Source organism: Callionymus lyra, chromosome 8 (assembly GCF_982586985.1).
Source record: "Callionymus lyra chromosome 8, fCalLyr1.hap1.1, whole genome shotgun sequence".
Classification (NCBI taxonomy): domain Eukaryota; kingdom Metazoa; phylum Chordata; class Actinopteri; order Syngnathiformes; family Callionymidae; genus Callionymus; species Callionymus lyra.
The window spans coordinates 29,921,501-29,941,500 of NC_141825.1; the positions used below are offsets into that span (position 1 = coordinate 29,921,501).

At 45.0% G+C, this 20,000-nt stretch overlaps 2 protein-coding genes across 2 annotated transcripts in view; both read right to left on the reverse strand.

The window, feature by feature from the left end:
* Positions 1 to 1,428, reverse strand: part of LOC148074548 (1-phosphatidylinositol 4,5-bisphosphate phosphodiesterase zeta-1-like) — a 4,925-nt gene extending 3,497 nt beyond the window's left edge. The window contains exons 1-5 of the mRNA XM_087797432.1: positions 1,374 to 1,428; positions 984 to 1,185; positions 714 to 915; positions 230 to 374; positions 1 to 137 (exon numbers count right to left, since the gene is read on the reverse strand). The exon at positions 1 to 137 is cut by the window's left edge and continues 16 nt beyond it. Coding sequence (XP_087653558.1) covers positions 1 to 137; positions 230 to 374; positions 714 to 915; positions 984 to 1,176 — 677 coding nt within the window. The 5' untranslated portion in view covers positions 1,177 to 1,185; positions 1,374 to 1,428. The remainder of the gene's footprint in view (positions 138 to 229; positions 375 to 713; positions 916 to 983; positions 1,186 to 1,373) is intronic.
* Positions 1,429 to 2,355: 927 nt separating this feature from the next.
* LOC148074549 (long-chain fatty acid transport protein 2-like) overlaps positions 2,356 to 20,000 on the reverse strand; it is a 21,031-nt gene continuing 3,386 nt past the window's right edge. Inside the window, exons 2-10 of the mRNA XM_087796712.1 lie at positions 19,613 to 19,822; positions 14,975 to 15,130; positions 14,114 to 14,238; positions 13,156 to 13,350; positions 13,004 to 13,094; positions 4,512 to 4,710; positions 4,322 to 4,419; positions 3,993 to 4,123; positions 2,356 to 2,638 (exon numbers count right to left, since the gene is read on the reverse strand). Coding sequence (XP_087652838.1) covers positions 2,462 to 2,638; positions 3,993 to 4,123; positions 4,322 to 4,419; positions 4,512 to 4,710; positions 13,004 to 13,094; positions 13,156 to 13,350; positions 14,114 to 14,238; positions 14,975 to 15,130; positions 19,613 to 19,822 — 1,382 coding nt within the window. The 3' untranslated portion in view covers positions 2,356 to 2,461. The remainder of the gene's footprint in view (positions 2,639 to 3,992; positions 4,124 to 4,321; positions 4,420 to 4,511; positions 4,711 to 13,003; positions 13,095 to 13,155; positions 13,351 to 14,113; positions 14,239 to 14,974; positions 15,131 to 19,612; positions 19,823 to 20,000) is intronic.

The window sequence follows — 20,000 nt, forward strand, 5'->3', positions numbered from 1 at the left end:
CGTCCTGGAGTCGTTTCTTCCAGAGGACGACGCAGAAGTTTGTCGCCCAGAATGGAGACGAGATGTTGGGCCATGACGTCCTGCTGGGGCCTGGAGCAGTGGTTCTCCAGGGACAGGATGACGGGGAACGGAGACACCTGGACACACCACGAGTCAAGCTCTCGTCTCCAGCCAAAGGAGCTTCTCACCTGTCCAGGCGAGCTTCTCACCTGGAAGGCGAGCTTCTCACCTGGAAGGCGTGCTCCTCCACGGTGCTGACCACGTCTCGGAACAGGATCTTGGTGGTCAGCGTGTGTCCGTGGAAAACCACCGGCTCCATGTTGTCTCCGTCCCAGCAGTCGATCTCCAGGCAGCGGCAGCCTTTGGTCAGAGCCCTGAGGTGAGTCTGGGTTACTCTCCAGTGAAGAGATCATTACAGAGAGAAATCATTTGGATGTTCTTGAGTAACTTTGGTTTATAAGTTGAATGTGAAAAATTCTTTAATGAAAACATATGAATTGAACTCAAGGCTCCATTACATCAAATGTTGAGACGTTAAAATCATTTGTTAAAAATAATACCGATGATTTAAGTCGAATTCAAAGACTACAAATTCAAAAATAGTGACATTTGAATGAATGATCAAAATGTAAAATGATTGACATTGAAAACGTTTCTAAATGTTGGGTCAATATTCTGATGGTTTTACTGAAACATTTCGAACAAACACTTGCGTGAAATATGCGTCCAGGTTGCTCTTGCCGACCAGTTGACCTCCGGTCAGGTACGTGTTGTGCGACGAGGAGATGAAGTAGCTGCTGAGCGGCTGGTCCATGTCCTGGTAGACCAGGCTGTGGCGCTGGTCGAACACGCAGCCGTCTCTGGACTCCATGAACCTCAGGAAGCCCTCGAACGTCATGCAGTGAGAGGTCCTCGCTGGAGCACAGCAGCGTCAGAAGGTTCCTGACGTCAGCAGGTTCCTCACGACCTCCAGCTCCACCCACCTGCCTCGTCGATCTCGTACTTGTCCATCAAAGCCAGGGCGTCGTCCTCGCTCGCCCACAGCTCCAGCTGCTCGCTCTGAAGGAAGCGCAGGAAGCTGGAGACGTGAAGCGTCGTCGCGCCGCACGAGTACGTCTGGTAGATGTTCTGGATCTCCACGCGCCTGGAGTACGGAGGAGGACTTCTGCTCTCCATCCACTCTATCTTGAAGTTCATCCAGTGAAACAATCACTCGTGAAAAAGATTCATCAAAAGTATTTCATCGCAGTTTTACTGAGACTTGATTAAATCAAAAATAACTATTTTCAACCAAATAAACTCAATGAAACCGTTTTCATTTCTGACTGTTTTGATCAAATGTGTTGCTATGACGACCAGTGACTAGAACTTACCTCGAGCTCCTCCAGGAGATGATCTTCAAAGCAGCAACTCTTCAGATCAATTAAAACCTTGTTCTGATCATATTTACCTCGAGACTCAACAGTCGATACAAACAGGATTTCTATGGTTTTCAGCTTCTTTATCATGTCGGCCTTTGATCCACGACGCCTTTGATCCCTTGATCTGTCACTCAAACACATCTGTCACTCAAACACATCTGTCACTCAAACACATCTGTCACTCAAACACACCTGTCACTCAAACACATCTGTCACTCAAACACACCTGTCACTCAAACACACCTGTCACTCAAACACATCTGTCACTCAAACACATCTGTCACTCAAACACATCTGTCACTCAAACACATCTGTCACTCAAACACACCTGTCACTCAAACACACCTGTCACTCAAACACATCTGTCACTCAAACACATCTGTCACTCAAACACATCTGTCACTCAAACACACCTGTCACTCAAACACATCTGTCACTCAAACACATCTGTCACTAAAAAACATCTGTCACTCAAACACACCTGTCACTCAAACACACCTGTCACTCAAACACATCTGTCACTCAAACACATCTGTCACTCAAACACACCTGTCACTCAAACACACCTGTCACTCAAACACACCTGTCACTCAAACACACCTGTCACTCAAACACATCTGTCACTCAAACACACCTGTCACTCAAACACACCTGTCACTCAAACACACCTGTCACTCAAACACATCTGTCACTCAAACACACCTGTCACTCAAACACACCTGTCACTCAAACACACCTGTCACTCAAACACACCTGTCACTCAAACACACCTGTCACTCAAACACACCTGTCACTCAAACACACCTGTCACTCAAACACATCTATCACTCAAACACACCTGTCACTCAAACACACCTGTCACTCAAACACACCTGTCACTCAAACACACCTGTCACTCAAACAAACACAAGTTTGATCTCGTGGAAGATTTTAATGTCAAGAAAACAACGAGAAACGATTTCCTTTACATTTGATCGACGTCAACAAACTTGACGAATGTTTCTTTAACATCAACATCTGAACAAGAAATAAAGATTGATTTAAAACCTGACTTTTCCAGATAATATGAGGTCGAAGGTCGCAGGGGTCAGAGACACGTACGACTGTTGGCCTTCATCCAGAACATAGAGTGGATCTTTGATCTTGTTGAGGTCGAAACCATCTTGAGTCAGTTTGGCTTTGGTGTGTTTGAAGGTGCTGGTGATCTCCAGAGTATTCTGTGATCAGAGGCATCTTCATCATCATCTTCATCATCATCTTCATCATCATCTTCTTTATTATCTTCATCATCATCATCTTTATTATCTTCATCATCATCATCTTTATTATCTTCATCATCATCTTCTTTATTATCTTCATCATCATCATCATCTTCTTTATTATCTTCATCATCATCATCTTTATTATCTTCATCATCATCATCATCTTCGTCATCATCACCATCATCATCTTCATCATCATCTTCTTTATTATCTTCATCATCATCATCTTTATTATCTTCATCATCATCTTCTTTATTATCTTCATCATCATCATCATCATCTTCATCATCATCTTCTTTATTATCTTCATCATCATCATCATCATCTTCATCATCATCATCTTCATCATCATCTTCTTTATTATCTTCATCATCATCATCTTTATTATCTTCATCATCATCATCTTCATCATCATCTTCTTTATTATCTTCATCATCATCATCTTTATTATCTTCATCATCATCTTCTTTATTATCTTCATCATCATCATCATCATCTTCATCATCATCATCTTCATCATCATCTTCTTTATTATCTTCATCATCATCATCATCATCTTCATCATCATCATCTTCATCATCATCTTCTTTATTATCTTCATCATCATCATCATCATCTTCATCATCATCATCTTCATCATCATCTTCTTTATTATCTTCATCATCATCATCTTTATTATCTTCATCATCATCATCTTCATCATCATCTTCTTTATTATCTTCATCATCATCATCTTCATTATCATCATCTTCATCATCATCTTCATAATCATCTTCATCTTCATCTTCATCTTCATCATCTTCATCATCATCATCTTCATCATCTTCATCATCATCATCATCTTCATCTATATCTTCATCATCATCTTCATCATCATCTATATCTTCATCATCATCTTCATCTTCATCTTCATCATCATCATCATCATCTTCATCTATATCTTCATCATCATCTATATCTTCATCATCATCTTCATCTTCATCATCTTCATCATCTTCATCATCATCATCTTCATCATCTTCATCATCATCTTCATCTTCAACTTCATCATCATCTTCATCATCATCATCTTCATCATCTTCATCATCATCATCATCTTCATCTATATCTTCATCATCATCTATATCTTCATCTTCATCATCATCTTCATCTTCATCATCCACATCATCTTCATCATCATCTATATCTTCATCATCATCTTCATCTTCATCATCTTCATCTTCATCATCTTCATCTTCATCTTCATCATCTTCATCATCAATACGATCTAATAGTGAAACTGTGAGATAACATCACCAGAGATTCATACCTGGATCCTAACAAAGCGAGGTCTTGCGTATGAAGGCAGGAGGTCGGAAACCACTTGAAAAACTCCAGAGGAGTCGAACGTTTGTCTGTCCTTCAGAGAAACAGCTGCCATCCCGACTCTGCCCTCCTGACCTGAGGATTAGATCATTATTAAATATATGTTGATCCACAAGATGCAGTTTAGACAAAAGTTACATTTGTGGGAAAAGAAGTGAAGTAGACATTTCTTTACATCGTTTACTTTTATACGACTTTCATCAACCTGTGAGTAATAAAGTTTTGAACGTCTTCATGGTCTTTGAAGTTCATTATTTGGAGCAGAAATCTCACCTGGAACTTCCACTCCGTACACACTGGCCTCAGTGATGCACGCGGCCTTGGACAGAACATCGGCGACTTCTGTGGTCGCCACGTTTTCACCTTTCCACCTGTGAAATCACACCTGCAGTCAGCCACTCACCTGTCGTCCGTGGAACTCACCTGTCGTCCGTGGAACTCACCTGTCGTCCGTGGAACTCACCTGAAAGTGTCTCCGACTCGATCTTTAAAGTAGATGAAACCGTCCTTGTCGATAAAAACCAGGTCACCGGTGTTGAAGAACAAGTCTCCTTCCTCGAAGACTCCACGCAACTTTTTCTTCTCCGTCTGCTTCAGGTCTCCAACGTAGCCGTGGAACGGAGCCTTCTTTGATATTTTACTGATCAGAAGTCCAGGTTCACCTGAAACAAAAGTTCCGCCGTTCCTGTGTTTATCAGGCGTAAAACAACCAAACTGAGGATGTTTTGTAAACTAAACTCTGGTGTCTTTAAACATCAACTATTATCAACTCTGGTGTCATTAAACATCAACTAGTATCAACTCTGGTGTCATTAAACATCAACTAGTATCAACTCTGGTGTCATTTAACATCAACTAGTATCAACTCTGGTGTCATTAAACATCAACTAGTATCAACTCTGGTGTCATTTAACATCAACTAGTATCAACTCTGGTGTCATTAAACATCAACTAGTATCAACTCTGGTGTCATTAAACATCAACTAGTATCAACTCTGGTGTCATTTAACATCAACTAGTATCAACTCTGGTGTCATTAAACATCAACTAGTATCAACTCTGGTGTCATTAAACATCAACTAGTATCAACTCTGGTGTCATTAAACGTCAACTAGTATCAACTCTGGTGACATTAAACATCAACTAGTATCAACTCTGGTGTCATTAAACATCAACTAGTATTAACTCTGGTGTCAGTAAACATCAACTAGTATCAACTCTGGTGTCATTAAACATCAACTAGTATCAACTCTGGTGTCATTAAACGTCAACTAGTATCAACTCTGGTGTCATTAAACATCAACTAGTATAAACGTTGGTGTCATTAAACATCAACTAGTATCAACTCTGGTGTCATTAAACGTCAACTAGTATCGACTCTGGTGTCATTAAACGTCAACTAGTACCGAGTCTGGTGACATTAAACATCATCTAGTATCAACTCTGGTGTCATTAAACGTCAACTAGTATCATCTCTGGTGTCATTAAACGTCAACTAGTATCATCTCCGGTGTCATTAAACGTCAACTAGTATCGACTCTGGTGTCATTAAACCTCAACTAGTATCGACTCTGGTGTCATTAAACGTCAACTAGTATCGACTCTGGTGTCATTAAACGTCAACTAGTATAAACGCTGGTGTCATTAAACGTCAACTAGTATCAACTCTGGTGTCATTAAACGTCAACTAGTATCGACTCTGGTGTCATTAAACGTCAACTAGTATCGACTCTGGTGTCATTAAACGTCAACTAGTATCATCTCTGGTGTCATTAAACGTCAACTAGTATCGACTCTGGTGTCATTAAACGTCAACTAGCATCGACTCTGGTGTCATTAAACGTCAACTAGTATCGAATCTGGTGTCATTAAACGTCAACTAGTATCGACTCTGGTGTCATTAAACATCAACTAGTATCAACTCTGGTGTCATTAAACGTCAACTAGTATCAACTCTGGTGTCATTAAACGTCAACTAGTATCGACTCTGGTGTCATTAAACGTCAACTAGTTTCGACTCTGGTGTCATTAAACATCAACTAGTATCAACTCTGGTGTCATTGAACGTCAACTAGTATCAACTCTGATGTCATTAAACGTCAACTAGTATCGACTCTGGTGTCATTAAACGTCAACTAGTATAAACGCTGGTGTCATTAAACGTCAACTAGTATCAACTCCGGTGTCATTAAACGTCAACTAGTATCATCTCCGGTGTCATTAAACGTCAACTAGTATCGACTCTGGTGTCATTAAACCTCAACTAGTATCAACTCTGGTGTCATTAAACATCAACTATTATCAACTCTGGTGTCATTAAACGTCAACTAGTATCGACTCTGGTGTCATTAAACGTCAACTAGTATCGACTCTGGTGTCATTAAACGTCAACTAGTATCGACTCTGGTGTCATTAAACGTCAACTAGTATCGACTCTGGTGTCATTAAACGTCAACTAGTATCGACTCTGGTGTCATTAAACGTCAACTAGTATCAACTCTGGTGTCATTAAACGTCAACTAGTATCATCTCTGGTGTCATTAAACGTCAACTAGTATCGACTCTGGTGTCATTAAACGTCAACTAGTATCGAATCTGGTGTCATTAAACGTCAACTAGTATCGACTCTGGTGTCATTAAACATCAACTAGTATCAACTCTGGTGTCATTAAACGTCAACTAGTATCAACTCTGGTGTCATTAAACGTCAACTAGTATCGACTCTGCTGTCATTAAACGTCAACTAGTTTCGACTCTGGTGTCATTAAACATCAACTAGTATCGACTCTGGTGTCATTAAACATCAACTAGTATCGACTCTGGTGTCATTAAACATCAACTAGTATCGACTCTGGTGTCATTAAACATCAACTAGTATCAACTCTGGTGTCATTAAACATCAACTAGTATCAACTTTGGTGTCATTAAACATCAACTAGTGTCAACTCTGGTGTCATTAAACATCAACTAGTATCAACTCTGGTGTCATTAAACATCAACTAGTATCGACTCTGGTGTCATTAAACATCAACTAGTATCGACTCTGGTGTCATTAAACATCAACTAGTATCGACTCTGGTGTCATTAAACATCAACTAGTATCAACTCTGGTGTCATTAAACATCAACTAGTATCAACTCTGGTGTCAATACACATCAACTAGTATCAACTCTGGTGTCATTAAACATCAACTAGTATCAACTCTGGTGTCATTAAACATCAACTAGTATCAACTCTGGTGTCATTAAACGTCAACTAGTATAAACGCTGGTGTTATTAAACATCAACTAGTATCAACTCTGGTGTCATTAAACATCAACTAGTATCATCTCTGGTGTCATTAAACATCAACTAGTATCGACTCTGGTGTCATTAAACGTCAACTAGTATCAACTCTGGTGTCATTAAACGTCAACTAGTATCAACTCTGGTGTCATTAAACGTCAACTAGTATCAACTCTGGTGTCATTAAACGTCAACAAGTATAAACGCTGGTGTCATTAAACATCAACTAGTATCAACTCTGGTGTCATTAAACGTCAACTAGTATCAACTCTGGTGTCATTAAACATCAACTAGTATCAACTCTGGTGTCATTAAACGTCAACTAGTATAAACGCTGGTGTCATTAAACATCAACTAGTATCAACTCTGGTGTCATTAAACATCAACTAGTATCATCTCTGGTGTCATTAAACATCAACTAGTATCGACTCTGGTGTCATTAAACATCAACTAGTATCAACTCTGGTGTCATTAAACATCAACTAGTATCGACTCTGGTGTCATTAAACATCAACTAGTATCGACTCTGGTGTCATTAAACATCAACTAGTATCAACTCTGGTGTCATTAAACATCAACTAGTATCAACTCTGGTGTCATTAAACATCAACTAGTATCAACTCTGGTGTCATTAAACATCAACTAGTATCATCTCTGGTGTCATTAAACATCAACTAGTATCGACTCTGGTGTCATTAAACATCAACTAGTATCAACTCTGGTGTCATTAAACATCAACTAGTATCGACTCTGGTGTCATTAAACATCAACTAGTATCGACTCTGGTGTCATTAAACATCAACTAGTATCGACTCTGGTGTCATTAAACATCAACTAGTATCAACTCTGGTGTCATTAAACATTAACTAGTATCAACTCTGGTGTCATTAAACATCAACTAGTATCAACTTTGGTGTCATTAAACATCAACTAGCATCAACTCTGGTGTCATTAAACATCAACTAGTATCAACTCTGGTGTCATTAAACATCAACTAGTATCAACTCTGGTGTCATTAAACATCAACTAGTATCAACTCTGGTGTCATTAAACGTCAACTAGTATAAACGCTGGTGTTATTAAACATCAACTAGTATCAACTCTGGTGTCATTAAACATCAACTAGTATCATCTCTGGTGTCATTAAACATCAACTAGTATCGACTCTGGTGTCATTAAACGTCAACTAGTATCGACTCTGGTGTCATTAAACGTCAACTAGTATCAACTCTGGTGTCATTAAACGTCAACTAGTATCAACTCTGGTGTCATTAAACGTCAACTAGTATCAACTCTGGTGTCATTAAACGTCAACTAGTATAAACGCTGGTGTCATTACACATCAACTAGTATCAACTCTGGTGTCATTAAACATCAACTAGTATCATCTCTGGTGTCATTAAACATCAACTAGTATCGACTCTGGTGTCATTAAACATCAACTAGTATCAACTCTGGTGTCATTAAACGTCAACTAGTATCAACTCTGGTGTCATTAAACATCAACTAGTATCAACTCTGGTGTCATTAAACATCAACTAGTATCATCTCTGGTGTCATTAAACATCAACTAGTATCGACTCTGGTGTCATTAAACATCAACTAGTATCAACTCTGGTGTCATTAAACGTCAACTAGTATCAACTCTGGTGTCATTAAACGTCAACTAGTATCAACTCTGGTGTCATTAAACATCAACTAGTATAAACGCTGGAGTCATTAAACATCAACTAGTATCAACTCTGGTGTCATTAAACATCAACTAGTATCATCTCTGGTGTCATTAAACATCAACTAGTATCGACTCTGGTGTCATTACACATCAACTAGTATCAACTCTGGTGTCATTAAACATCAACTAGTATCGACTCTGGTGTCATTACACATCAACTAGTATCAACTCTGGTGTCATTAAACATCAACTAGTATCGACTCTGATGTCATTAAACATCAACTAGTATCGACTCTGGTGTCATTACACATCAACTAGTATCAACTCTGGTGTCATTAAACATCAACTAGTATCAACTCTGGTGTCATTAAACATCAACTAGTATCAACTCTGGTGTCATTAAACATCAACTAGTATCAACTCTGGTGTCATTAAACATCAACTAGTATCAACTCTGGTGTCATTAAACGTCAACTAGTATCAACTCTGGTGTCATTAAACGTCAACTAGTATCAACTCTGGTGTCATTAAACATCAACTAGTATAAACGCCGGTGTCATTAAACATCAACTAATATCAACTCTGGTGTCATTAAACGTCAACTAGTATCAACTCTGGTGTCATTAAACATCAACTAGTATAAACGCTGGTGTCATTAAACATCAACTAGTATCAACTCTGGTGTCATTAAACATCAACTAGTATCAACTCTGGTGTCATTAAACATCAACTAGTATCATCTATGTTGTCATTAAACATCAACTAGTATCAACTCTACAGTCCTGTATCACAGATATCAAGTCATGGATGACCAAAAACTTCCTCCTACTGAACTCGGAAAAGACTGAGGTTTTACTAGTTGGTCCGCAACATCTCAGACAATTATTAACTAATGATCTAGCTTTACAAAATGGACTTGCTCCTGCTACTAGCAGCACTGTAAAGAATCTGGGTGTATGCTTTGACGAGGACTTATCATTTAACTCACACATAAAACAAATCTCACGGACTGCTTACGTAACATTTCAAAAATTAGGCATTTCCTTCCTTTAGATGCTGAGAAGCTCATCCATGCTTTTGTAACCTCCAGGCTGGACTATTGTAACTCTCTTCTGTCAGGCTGTTCTAAAAAGTCTCTCAGAATCTTCAGCTCATTCATCTGCAGCTTGTGTCCTGACTAAGACTAAGAGGCGCGAACACACCTGTACTGTCTTCCCTACATTGGCTTCCTGTAGAATTTAGATACAATTTAAAATCCTTCTCCTAACCTATAAAGCCTTACATGGTCTAGCACCAACATACATTAAAGATTTAATCCAAACTTACCAACCCTCAAGGACCTTACGATCCCTAAACTCTGATCTACTAGTTATACCACAAATCTCTAAATGTAGATTCGGAGCCAGGGCCTTCAGTTTTCAAGCCCCTCTACTGTGGAACAAACTACCGGCTTCAGTCCGGAGAGCAGACACCCTCTCTATGTTTAAAAATAATCTTAAAACCTTACTTTTCGATAAAGCCTATAATTAACTTGACTGTTTATCTCTAGCTGTCATAACTAACAAAACTGTTTATCTTAGCTGCTATAGGCTGAGAATGCTGGAGGAGTTTTAGTTTTAGTTTTAGACACCGAGCTCTGTATATCCTTCTTTTCTCGCCGGGGCCGTTTCTGGCTTGGCCGGTTCGGGTGTGGGGGTCCGGCGGGTGGGGCCTGTGGGTGCCTTGGGCCTGGTGGTGGTCACCGCTGGTGCCGCGATGGCCCCGTGTGCCGGCGGGGGGGTGGCCCGCTTCCGGGGGGTTTTTGATGGTGCGTGGGGGCGGGTGCTGGCGGGGGTGGCTGGGGTGGCGGATGGGGGGTTGCACTGGGGGGTTGCTGGTCCCGCCGACCCGTCAGGGGTGGGGCTGGGGCTGGCCGGGTGTTCTGGATGACCTTCCGGCCCCGATGGCTTCACCTGGTCTGTGGTGGGGGGCCTGTCTTGGGGTGGGTGTCTGCTGCAGCGGTGGCTGTGGTCCTCTACCCGCCCTGTGTGGCATGTGCCGTGGTCGGGGAGTTTGTCGCCCTTGGTCCTGGGGGTTCGTGGCCGGGCTGGTCGGTCTTTCGGGGGCTTCCCGGGTGGGGGGGCCACACTGGGCGGGGCCACATTGGGGGGACGGCGGAGGCATTGGGCGGACCCATGTTACCGTAGTGACCATGTACTGCCCATGCAAGTGCTGCTGTCCCCCTGGGTGCTGCATGGTGGGCGGGGGTTGGGGGTCAGTACGTGTGGTGGGCGGGGCCTCGGCACCTTAGAGACCGTGGACCGCCCATGGAATACTGCTGGCCCCCCAAACTTCCCTCATGGGGGAGGTGGGCTGCGGCTGTTGGGGACGGTCTACAGTTCAAAGACTGGGGGCCGTTCCCGGACGGCTGCAGCCCCATTGCCCCCGCCCTGCCCGCACAACCGTGGCCCCCCTGTGACCCGGGAGACCTGGGCCGGTGCCTGGCCATTGCTCCCCCGGGCTTATGCAGTGGCACTCGACCTGGCTACTGGCCGTGTCCGCATGGTATTGGGGGGGGTTCCGCCGCCGCTGCTGTGGTAGATCCCTATCTCCTTGACTCGGTCCCCTGCTATGGACTTGGTGGCAGCCTGACGGTCTGGGGGTCCTCCGTCGCCCGGCCTGGCCCCGGGGCCCTATCCCCTGACTGGTTCTTCTGGCTGCCCCTCTGCCCCGGTACCTGCGCCTGGTGCCTCCCCCTCTCTGCTTCCTCGGTCGTCCTCGCCTGTGCTTGCCCTCTCGCGCCCCCGGTGGTGGTCCGCCTTCTCGCTGGTGGTCCGCCTTCTCGCTGGTGTTTGGGGTCGGCTCTGGTGGTTATCTCGCCTGCCGGGTCCTGGTCTCCCGCGGGTTCCTGCCGCGGCTTGGGCCCCTGTGTCTGGATCTGCTGTGCTAGGTATGTGCCCTCTGGCCTGGCTATTTCAACCCCCCCCCCTCTCCCCTCTATATATCTTCACCCGTCACCGGAGTCTGTATACCTGTGTATTGTCTACATTTGTCCCAAACCCACACCTTTTTATTTCTCTCCCGGAGCCCCAGGGATCCACCTCCAGAGCTGCTGCTGATCCAGGGGTCCACCTCCAGAGCTGTTGCTGATCCAGGGATCCACCTCCAGAGCTGCTGCTGATCCAGGATCTTCACCACGTCATCAGATCCCGAGTTCTCTCCAGCACCCCCATGGACCCTCCTACACTCTCCTCTTTTCTCTCACTATATCCTCCCTCACTCCTCTCCTTATCCATCTGTCTACCCCCCCATCCTTCCTCCCAGCCGGTCAAAGCGGCAGGCCGTCAACAATGAGTCGGGTTCCCCTCGAGGTTTCTGCTTCTAAAAGGAAGTTTTTCCTCGCCATTGCTCACTGTACAGTGTTTTGTTTCTTGCTCTTTGTTGAATTGCTGGGATCTATTTTTCCTTAATCAACTGTAGTCTTATTTCAACTGTATAGTGTCTTGAGATAACTTATGATAAGACACTTTAAATAAAATTGAATTGAATTGAATTGAATTGAACTCTGGTGTCATTAAACATGAACTAGTATCAACTCTGGTGTCATTAAACATCAACTAGTATCAACTCTGGTGTCATTAAACATCAACTAGTATCAACTCTGGTGTCATTAAACATCAACTAGATCAACTCTGGTGTCATTAAACATCAACTAGTATCGACTCTGGTGTCATTAAACATCAACTAGTATCAACTCTGGTGTCATTAAACATCAACTAGTATCAACTCTGGTGTCATTAAACATCAACTAGTATCAACTCTGGTGTCATTAAACATCAACTTGTATCAACTATGTTAACAATGGCTTCACTCCTCCGAGACCATTAATGACGCGCGCTGACAAACCTCCATGTTTGACTAATCACAGCAGAGTGGGTGTGGTTATGGTATGTATATATATTCATGAAGGTTTCAAATAAATATTAAGAAGAACTGATCGAGGGTCACTCAAGACTCACCTCGTGGAACCTCAGTGCAGAACCCGGACGTGTCCCTCACAGGTTCTTGTGCGTCCACGTCGAAGCGGATCACGGCGAATGGAAAGAGTTTCTTCAAAGAGTCAAAGACATGATAAGGTTCATGAAGTCACGTCGACTCTTCTCGTCTCTACCCTGCTCAAGAATCCGTCGCGTCCGATCGCTCCCACTTTTCCGTAGAAGTTCAAGAAGGAGAAGTTTCCCTCGGAGGCTCCGTAGAACTCCGTGATCTGAATGTTCCCGAACCGTCCGATGAAGTCCCTCCAGACGTCGGCTCTGATCCCGTTTCCCAAAGCCAGGCGGACTTTGTGGTTTTTATCGTTGTCTCTCTGTGAGAGAAAGTTTTAGTTTCATGAAACACATGCAGATGATTCCAAACCTGAAAAGTGTTGCAGATGATTTAAGATCAAACCTGAAAAGTGTTGCAGATGATTTAAGATCAAACCTGAAAAGTGTTGCAGATGATTTAAGATCAAACCTGAAAAGTGTTGCAGATGATTTAAGATCAAACCTGAAAAGTGTTGCAGATGATTTAAGATCAAACCTGAAAAGTGTTGCAGATGATTTAAGATCAAACCTGAAGAGTGTTGCAGATGATTTAAGATCAAACCTGAAAAGTGTTGCAGATGATTTAAGATCAAACCTGAAAAGTGTTGCAGATGATTTAAGATCAAACCTGAAAAGTGTTGCAGATGATTTAAGATCAAACCTGAAAAGTGTTGCAGATGATTTAAGATCAAACCTGAAGAGTGTTGCAGATGATTTAAGATCAAACCTGAAAAGTGTTGCAGATGATTTAAGATCAAACCTGAAGAGTGTTGCAGATGATTTAAGATCAAACCTGAAAAGTGTTGCAGATGATTTAAGATCAAACCTGAAAAGTGTTGCAGATGATTTAAGATCAAACCTGAAAAGTGTTGCAGATGATTTAAGATCAAACCTGAAGAGTGTTGCAGATGATTTAAGATCAAACCTGATGATTTAAGATCAAACCTGAGGAGTGTTGCAGATGATTGAAGATCAAACCTGAGGAGTGTTGCAGATGATTGAAGATCAAACCTGAGGAGTGTTGCAGATGATTGAAGATCAAACCTGAGGAGTGTTGCAGATGTATCTCATGATTTCTCCGATGTATTGAACCATCGTCACGTCATATTTCCTGCAATCGTCCCAGAACTGAGACGCAGAGAATCTGGTCCTCAGAGCCATCGTCGCTCCTGCACAAATACTGGGTTTCATCCTTTCATTCTTTCGTTCTTTCATCCTTTCGTTCTTTCGTTCTTTCATCCTTTCGTTCTTTCGTTCTTTCGTTCTTTCGTTCTTTCGTTCTTTCATTCTTTTGTTATTTTATCCTTTCATTCTTTTGTTCTAGAAAAGCGCTATACAAATAAGAATTACTTACTTACTTACTTAATTACTTACTTTCATTCTAATTCTTTCATTCTTTCATCCTTTCATTATTTAGTTCTTTCATCCTTTCATTCTAATTCTTTCATTCTTTCATTCTTCCATCCTTTCATCCTTTCATCCTTTCATTCTTTCGTGCTTTTGTTCTTTCATTCTTTCATTCCTTCATTCTTTATTCTTTCATTCTTTCATTCTTTCATTCTTTCATTCTTTATTCTTTCATTCTTTATTCTTTCATTCTAATTCTTTGATCCTTTCATTCTAAATCTTTCATTCTTTCATTCTTTCATTCTTTCATCCTTTCATTCTTTCAATCTTTCAGTTTCTTCAGTATCTGTTAAGATTGAAAATGTTGTATTTTTCCCCCTACAGTCGAAACAGTGCAACTGCAATGTGGATAACCTGTGATAATATGGTCACATGACTCTGGTCCAGGTGAGTCACACAATAGTTATGAAAACATTCTTGAACATTTAAACGTTGATAAGAAAGTATTTCATGTGTTTGAAAATAAATATATTCCACATGATTAACTTGAACACAAACCTCGCTCGATGGCTGCTGTCAGGCCCAGGAAGGCGGAGCTGTGGTAGAGCGGCAGGCAGGTGTAGATCACGTCCTGAGTCTTCAGCCCGGACAGGAACGGCATGAACGCCATCATCCAGACCCGAGCGTGAGTCACCAGCGCCGCTTTAGGGAGACCTGTGGAGAATCATCTTCATCATGTTAACGTGACCTTTAGAACTTTATCAACATCTGAACCTTCTTGGTTCTCATCAGCAGCTACAGTTGGACTCTGAGCTCACGTCACTTTGTTCTGGAGAAACCTTGAAGCTCTGCATCGAGCTCAGCTACTCTGGGACCAGCTGGTACTAACTCTAGGCTCCACCTCGTGGAGAGACCAGATCTTCTCACAAACCAAACCTTCCATCTGTCATGTTGGGAAACGTGTGGTCTCTTCAGAACCAGCTGGAGGAGAAGGTCTGAAGAACAAGTGTCACCCCTGACACCTGTGGAGCAGCAGGTGTTCAAGGACACTGAGCTGAGAGCAGTTAGCATTGATACCATCTACTGTTCTTCAAACAAGGAGCCATGACTTCTGATATGAAGCTCTGCTGCTGGAGAAGACCAGAGCTTTGACATGTGGTGAAGGTGGGGAGCTGCAGAACCTGCAGAGGGACCTGAAGAGGAAGATCAGGGAGTGCAGGACTAGTTACAGGAGGAAGATGGAGAACCACCTGGAACAACGTCAGTGAGGAGGAGACTTGAGGCCATGTCAGGGCAGAGTCAGGACGAGGACTTTGACCTGGTGTGACCTGAATATCTTCCTTCAACAGGTTTGATGGAATCAGACTCCTTAGGGACTGTGCAGACCAGCTGTGGCAGGTGAGGACCTGGAATACAGGTGTGTGTCACGGAGGACCTGGAATACAGGTGTGTGTCACGGAGGACCTGGAATACAGGTGTGTGTCAGGGAGGACCTGGAATACAGGTGTGTGTCAGGGGAGGACCTGGAATACAGGTGTGTGTCAGGGGAGGACCTGGAATACAGGTGTGTGTCAGGGGAGGACCTGGAATACAGGTGTGTGTCACGGAGGACCTGGAATACAGGTGTGTGTCACAAAGGACCTGGAATACAGGTGTGTGTCAGGGGAGGACCTGGAATACAGGTGTGTGTCAGGGAGGACCTGGAATACAGGTGTGTGTCAGGGAGGACCTGGAATACAGGTGTGTGTCAGGGAGGACCTGGAATACAGGTGTGTGTCAGGGGAGGACCTGGAATACAGGTGTGTGTCAGGGGAGGACCTGGAATACAGGTGTGTGTCAGGGAGGACCTGGAATACAGGTGTGTGTCAGGGAGGACCTGGAATACAGGTGTGTGTCAGGGGAGGACCTGGAATACAGGTATGTGTCAGGGAGGACCTGGAATACAGGTGTGTGTCAGGGAGGACCTGGAATACAGGTGTGTGTCAGGGAGGACCTGGAATACAGGTGTGTGTCAGGGGAGGACCTGGAATACAGGTGTGTGTCAGGGAGGACCTGGAATACAGGTGTGTGTCAGGGAGGACCTGGAATACAGGTGTGTGTCAGGGGAGGACCTGGAATACAGGTGTGTGTCAGGGAGGACCTGGAATACAGGTGTGTGTCAGGGAGGACCTGGAATACAGGTGTGTGTCAGGGAGGACCTGGAATACAGGTGTGTGTCAGGGAGGACCTGGAATACAGGTGTGTGTCAGGGAGGACCTGGAATACAGGTGTGTGTCAGGGGAGGACCTGGAATACAGGTGTGTGTCAGGGGAGGACCTGGAATACAGGTGTGTGTCAGGGAGGACCTGGAATACAGGTGTGTGTCAGGGAGGACCTGGAATACAGGTGTGTGTCAGGGGAGGACCTGGAATACAGGTGTGTGTCAGGGGAGGACCTGGAATACAGGTGTGTGTCAGGGAGGACCTGGAATACAGGTGTGTGTCAGGGGAGGACCTGGAATACAGGTGTGTGTCAGGGAGGACCTGGAATACAGGTGTGTGTCAGGGAGGACCTGGAATACAGGTGTGTGTCAGGGAGGACCTGGAATACAGGTGTGTGTCAGGGAGGACCTGGAATACAGGTGTGTGTCAGGGGAGGACCTGGAATACAGGTGTGTGTCAAGGAGGACCTGGAATACAGGTGTGTGTCAGGGAGGACCTGGAATACAGGTGTGTGTCAGGGGAGGACCTGGAATACAGGTGTGTGTCAGGGAGGACCTGGAATACAGGTGTGTGTCAGGGAGGACCTGGAATACAGGTGTGTGTCACGGAGGACCTGGAATACAGGTGTGTGTCAGGGGAGGACCTGGAATACAGGTGTGTGTCAGGGAGGACCTGGAACACAGGTGTGTGTCAGGGGAGGACCTGGAATACAGGTGTGTGTCAGGGAGGACCTGGAATACAGGTGTGTCAGGGAGGACCTGGAATACAGGTGTGTGTCAGGGGAGGACCTGGAATACAGGTGTGTGTCAGGGGAGGACCTGGAATACAGGTGTGTGTCAGGGAGGACCTGGAATACAGGTGTGTGTCAGGGAGGACCTGGAATACAGGTGTGTGTCAGGGAGGACCTGGAATACAGGTGTGTGTCACGGAGGACCTGGAATACAGGTGTGTGTCAGGGGAGGACCTGGAATACAGGTGTGTGTCAGGGGAGGACCTGGAATACAGGTGTGTGTCAGGGAGGACCTGGAATACAGGTGTGTGTCAGGGAGGACCTGGAATACAGGTGTGTGTCAGGGGAGGACCTGGAATACAGGTGTGTGTCACAAAGGACCTGGAATACAGGTGTGTGTCACGGGAGGACCTGGAATACAGGTGTGTGTCAGGGAGGACCTGGAATACAGGTGTGTCAGGGGAGGACCTGGAATACAGGTGTGTGTCAGGGGAGGACCTGGAATACAGGTGTGTGTCAGGGAGGACCTGGAATACAGGTGTGTGTCAGGGGAGGACCTGGAATACAGGTGTGTGTCAGGGGAGGACCTGGAATACAGGTGTGTGTCAGGGGAGGACCTGGAATACAGGTGTGTGTCACGGAGGACCTGGAATACAGGTGTGTGTCACGGAGGACCTGGAATACAGGTGTGTGTCACGGAGGACCTGGAATACAGGTGTGTGTCACAGAGGACCTGGAATACAGGTGTGTGTCACGGAGGACCTGGAATACAGGTGTGTGTCACGGAGGACCTGGAATACAGGTGTGTGTCAGGGGAGGACCTGGAATACAGGTGTGTGTCAGGGGAGGACCTGGAATACAGGTGTGTGTCAGGGGAGGACCTGGAATACAGGTGTGTGTCAGGGGAGGACCTGGAATACAGGTGTGTGTCAGGGAGGACCTGGAATACAGGTGTGTCAGGGGAGGACCTGGAATACAGGTGTGTGTCAGGGAGGACCTGGAATACAGGTGTGTGTCAGGGGAGGACCTGGAATACAGGTGTGTGTCAGAGAGACCTGGAATACAGGTGTGTGTCACAGAGGACCTGGAATACAGGTGTGTGTCACGGAGGACCTGGAATACAGGTGTGTGTCAGGGGAGGACCTGGAATACAGGTGTGTGTCAGGGAGGACCTGGAATACAGGTGTGTGTCAGGGGAGGACCTGGAATACAGGTGTGTGTCAGGGGAGGACCTGGAATACAGGTGTGTGTCAGGGGAGGACCTGGAATACAGGTGTGTGTCACGGAGGACCTGGAATACAGGTGTGTGTCACAGAGGACCTGGAATACAGGTGTGTGTCACGGAGGACCTGGAATACAGGTGTGTGTCACAGAGGACCTGGAATACAGGTGTGTGTCACGGAGGACCTGGAATACAGGTGTGTGTCAGGGGAGGACCTGGAATACAGGTGTGTGTCAGGGGAGGACCTGGAATACAGGTGTGTGTCAGGGGAGGACCTGGAATACAGGTGTGTGTCAGGGAGGACCTGGAATACAGGTGTGTCAGGGGAGGACCTGGAATACAGGTGTGTGTCAGGGAGGACCTGGAATACAGGTGTGTGTCAGGGAGGACCTGGAATACAGGTGTGTCAGGGGAGGACCTGGAATACAGGTGTGTGTCAGGGGAGGACCTGGAATACAGGTGTGTGTCACAAAGGACCTGGAATACAGGTGTGTGTCACGGGAGGACCTGGAATACAGGTGTGTGTCAGGGAGGACCTGGAATACAGGTGTGTGTCAGGGGAGGACCTGGAATACAGGTGTGTGTCAGGGGAGGACCTGGAATACAGGTGTGTGTCAGGGAGGACCTGGAATACAGGTGTGTGTCACGGAGGACCTGGAATACAGGTGTGTGTCACGGAGGACCTGGAATACAGGTGTGTGTCACAAAGGACCTGGAATACAGGTGTGTGTCACGGGAGGACCTGGAATACAGGTGTGTGTCAGGGAGGACCTGGAATACAGGTGTGTGTCAGGGGAGGACCTGGAATACAGGTGTGTGTCAGGGGAGGACCTGGAATACAGGTGTGTGTCAGGGAGGACCTGGAATACAGGTGTGTCTTCAGAGAGTCCCACCTGCGCAGGTGTGTCGTCAGAGAGTCCCACCTGCGCAGGTGTGTCGTCAGAGAGTCTCACCTGCGCAGGTGTGTCGTCAGAGAGTCCCACCTGCGCAGGTGTGTCGTCAGAGAGTCCCACCTGCGCAGGTGTGTCGTCAGAGAGTCTCACCTGTTGTCCCGGACGTGAACACGTAGAGGGCTGGACTCGCCAACGTCAAGTTTGACCTCATGTCTGGAGGCACGGAGGCTGAGGAGACCTGGTCCATCTTGTCGGTGAAGGTGTGGAGACCCTCGATGCTGCTGGAGTCGCTCAGGATGTAGACGTTCACCTGCTGCTGCAGAAGACTGGGCAGGACCTCCTGCAGCGCCTCCTGCAGCTCTGGAGCAGAACAACAAACTCATGGATCACATCAGATCTGCTCAAAGAACCAGAACCATTTCACTAAAATGACAATAACAAGGTTTGAAAAGTTTATGAATATTTGTGAGTTGAATCATCGACAACGTCGACAACAGACGCACACAAATCACTTCATGTTTCTCTGAACATTACAAAC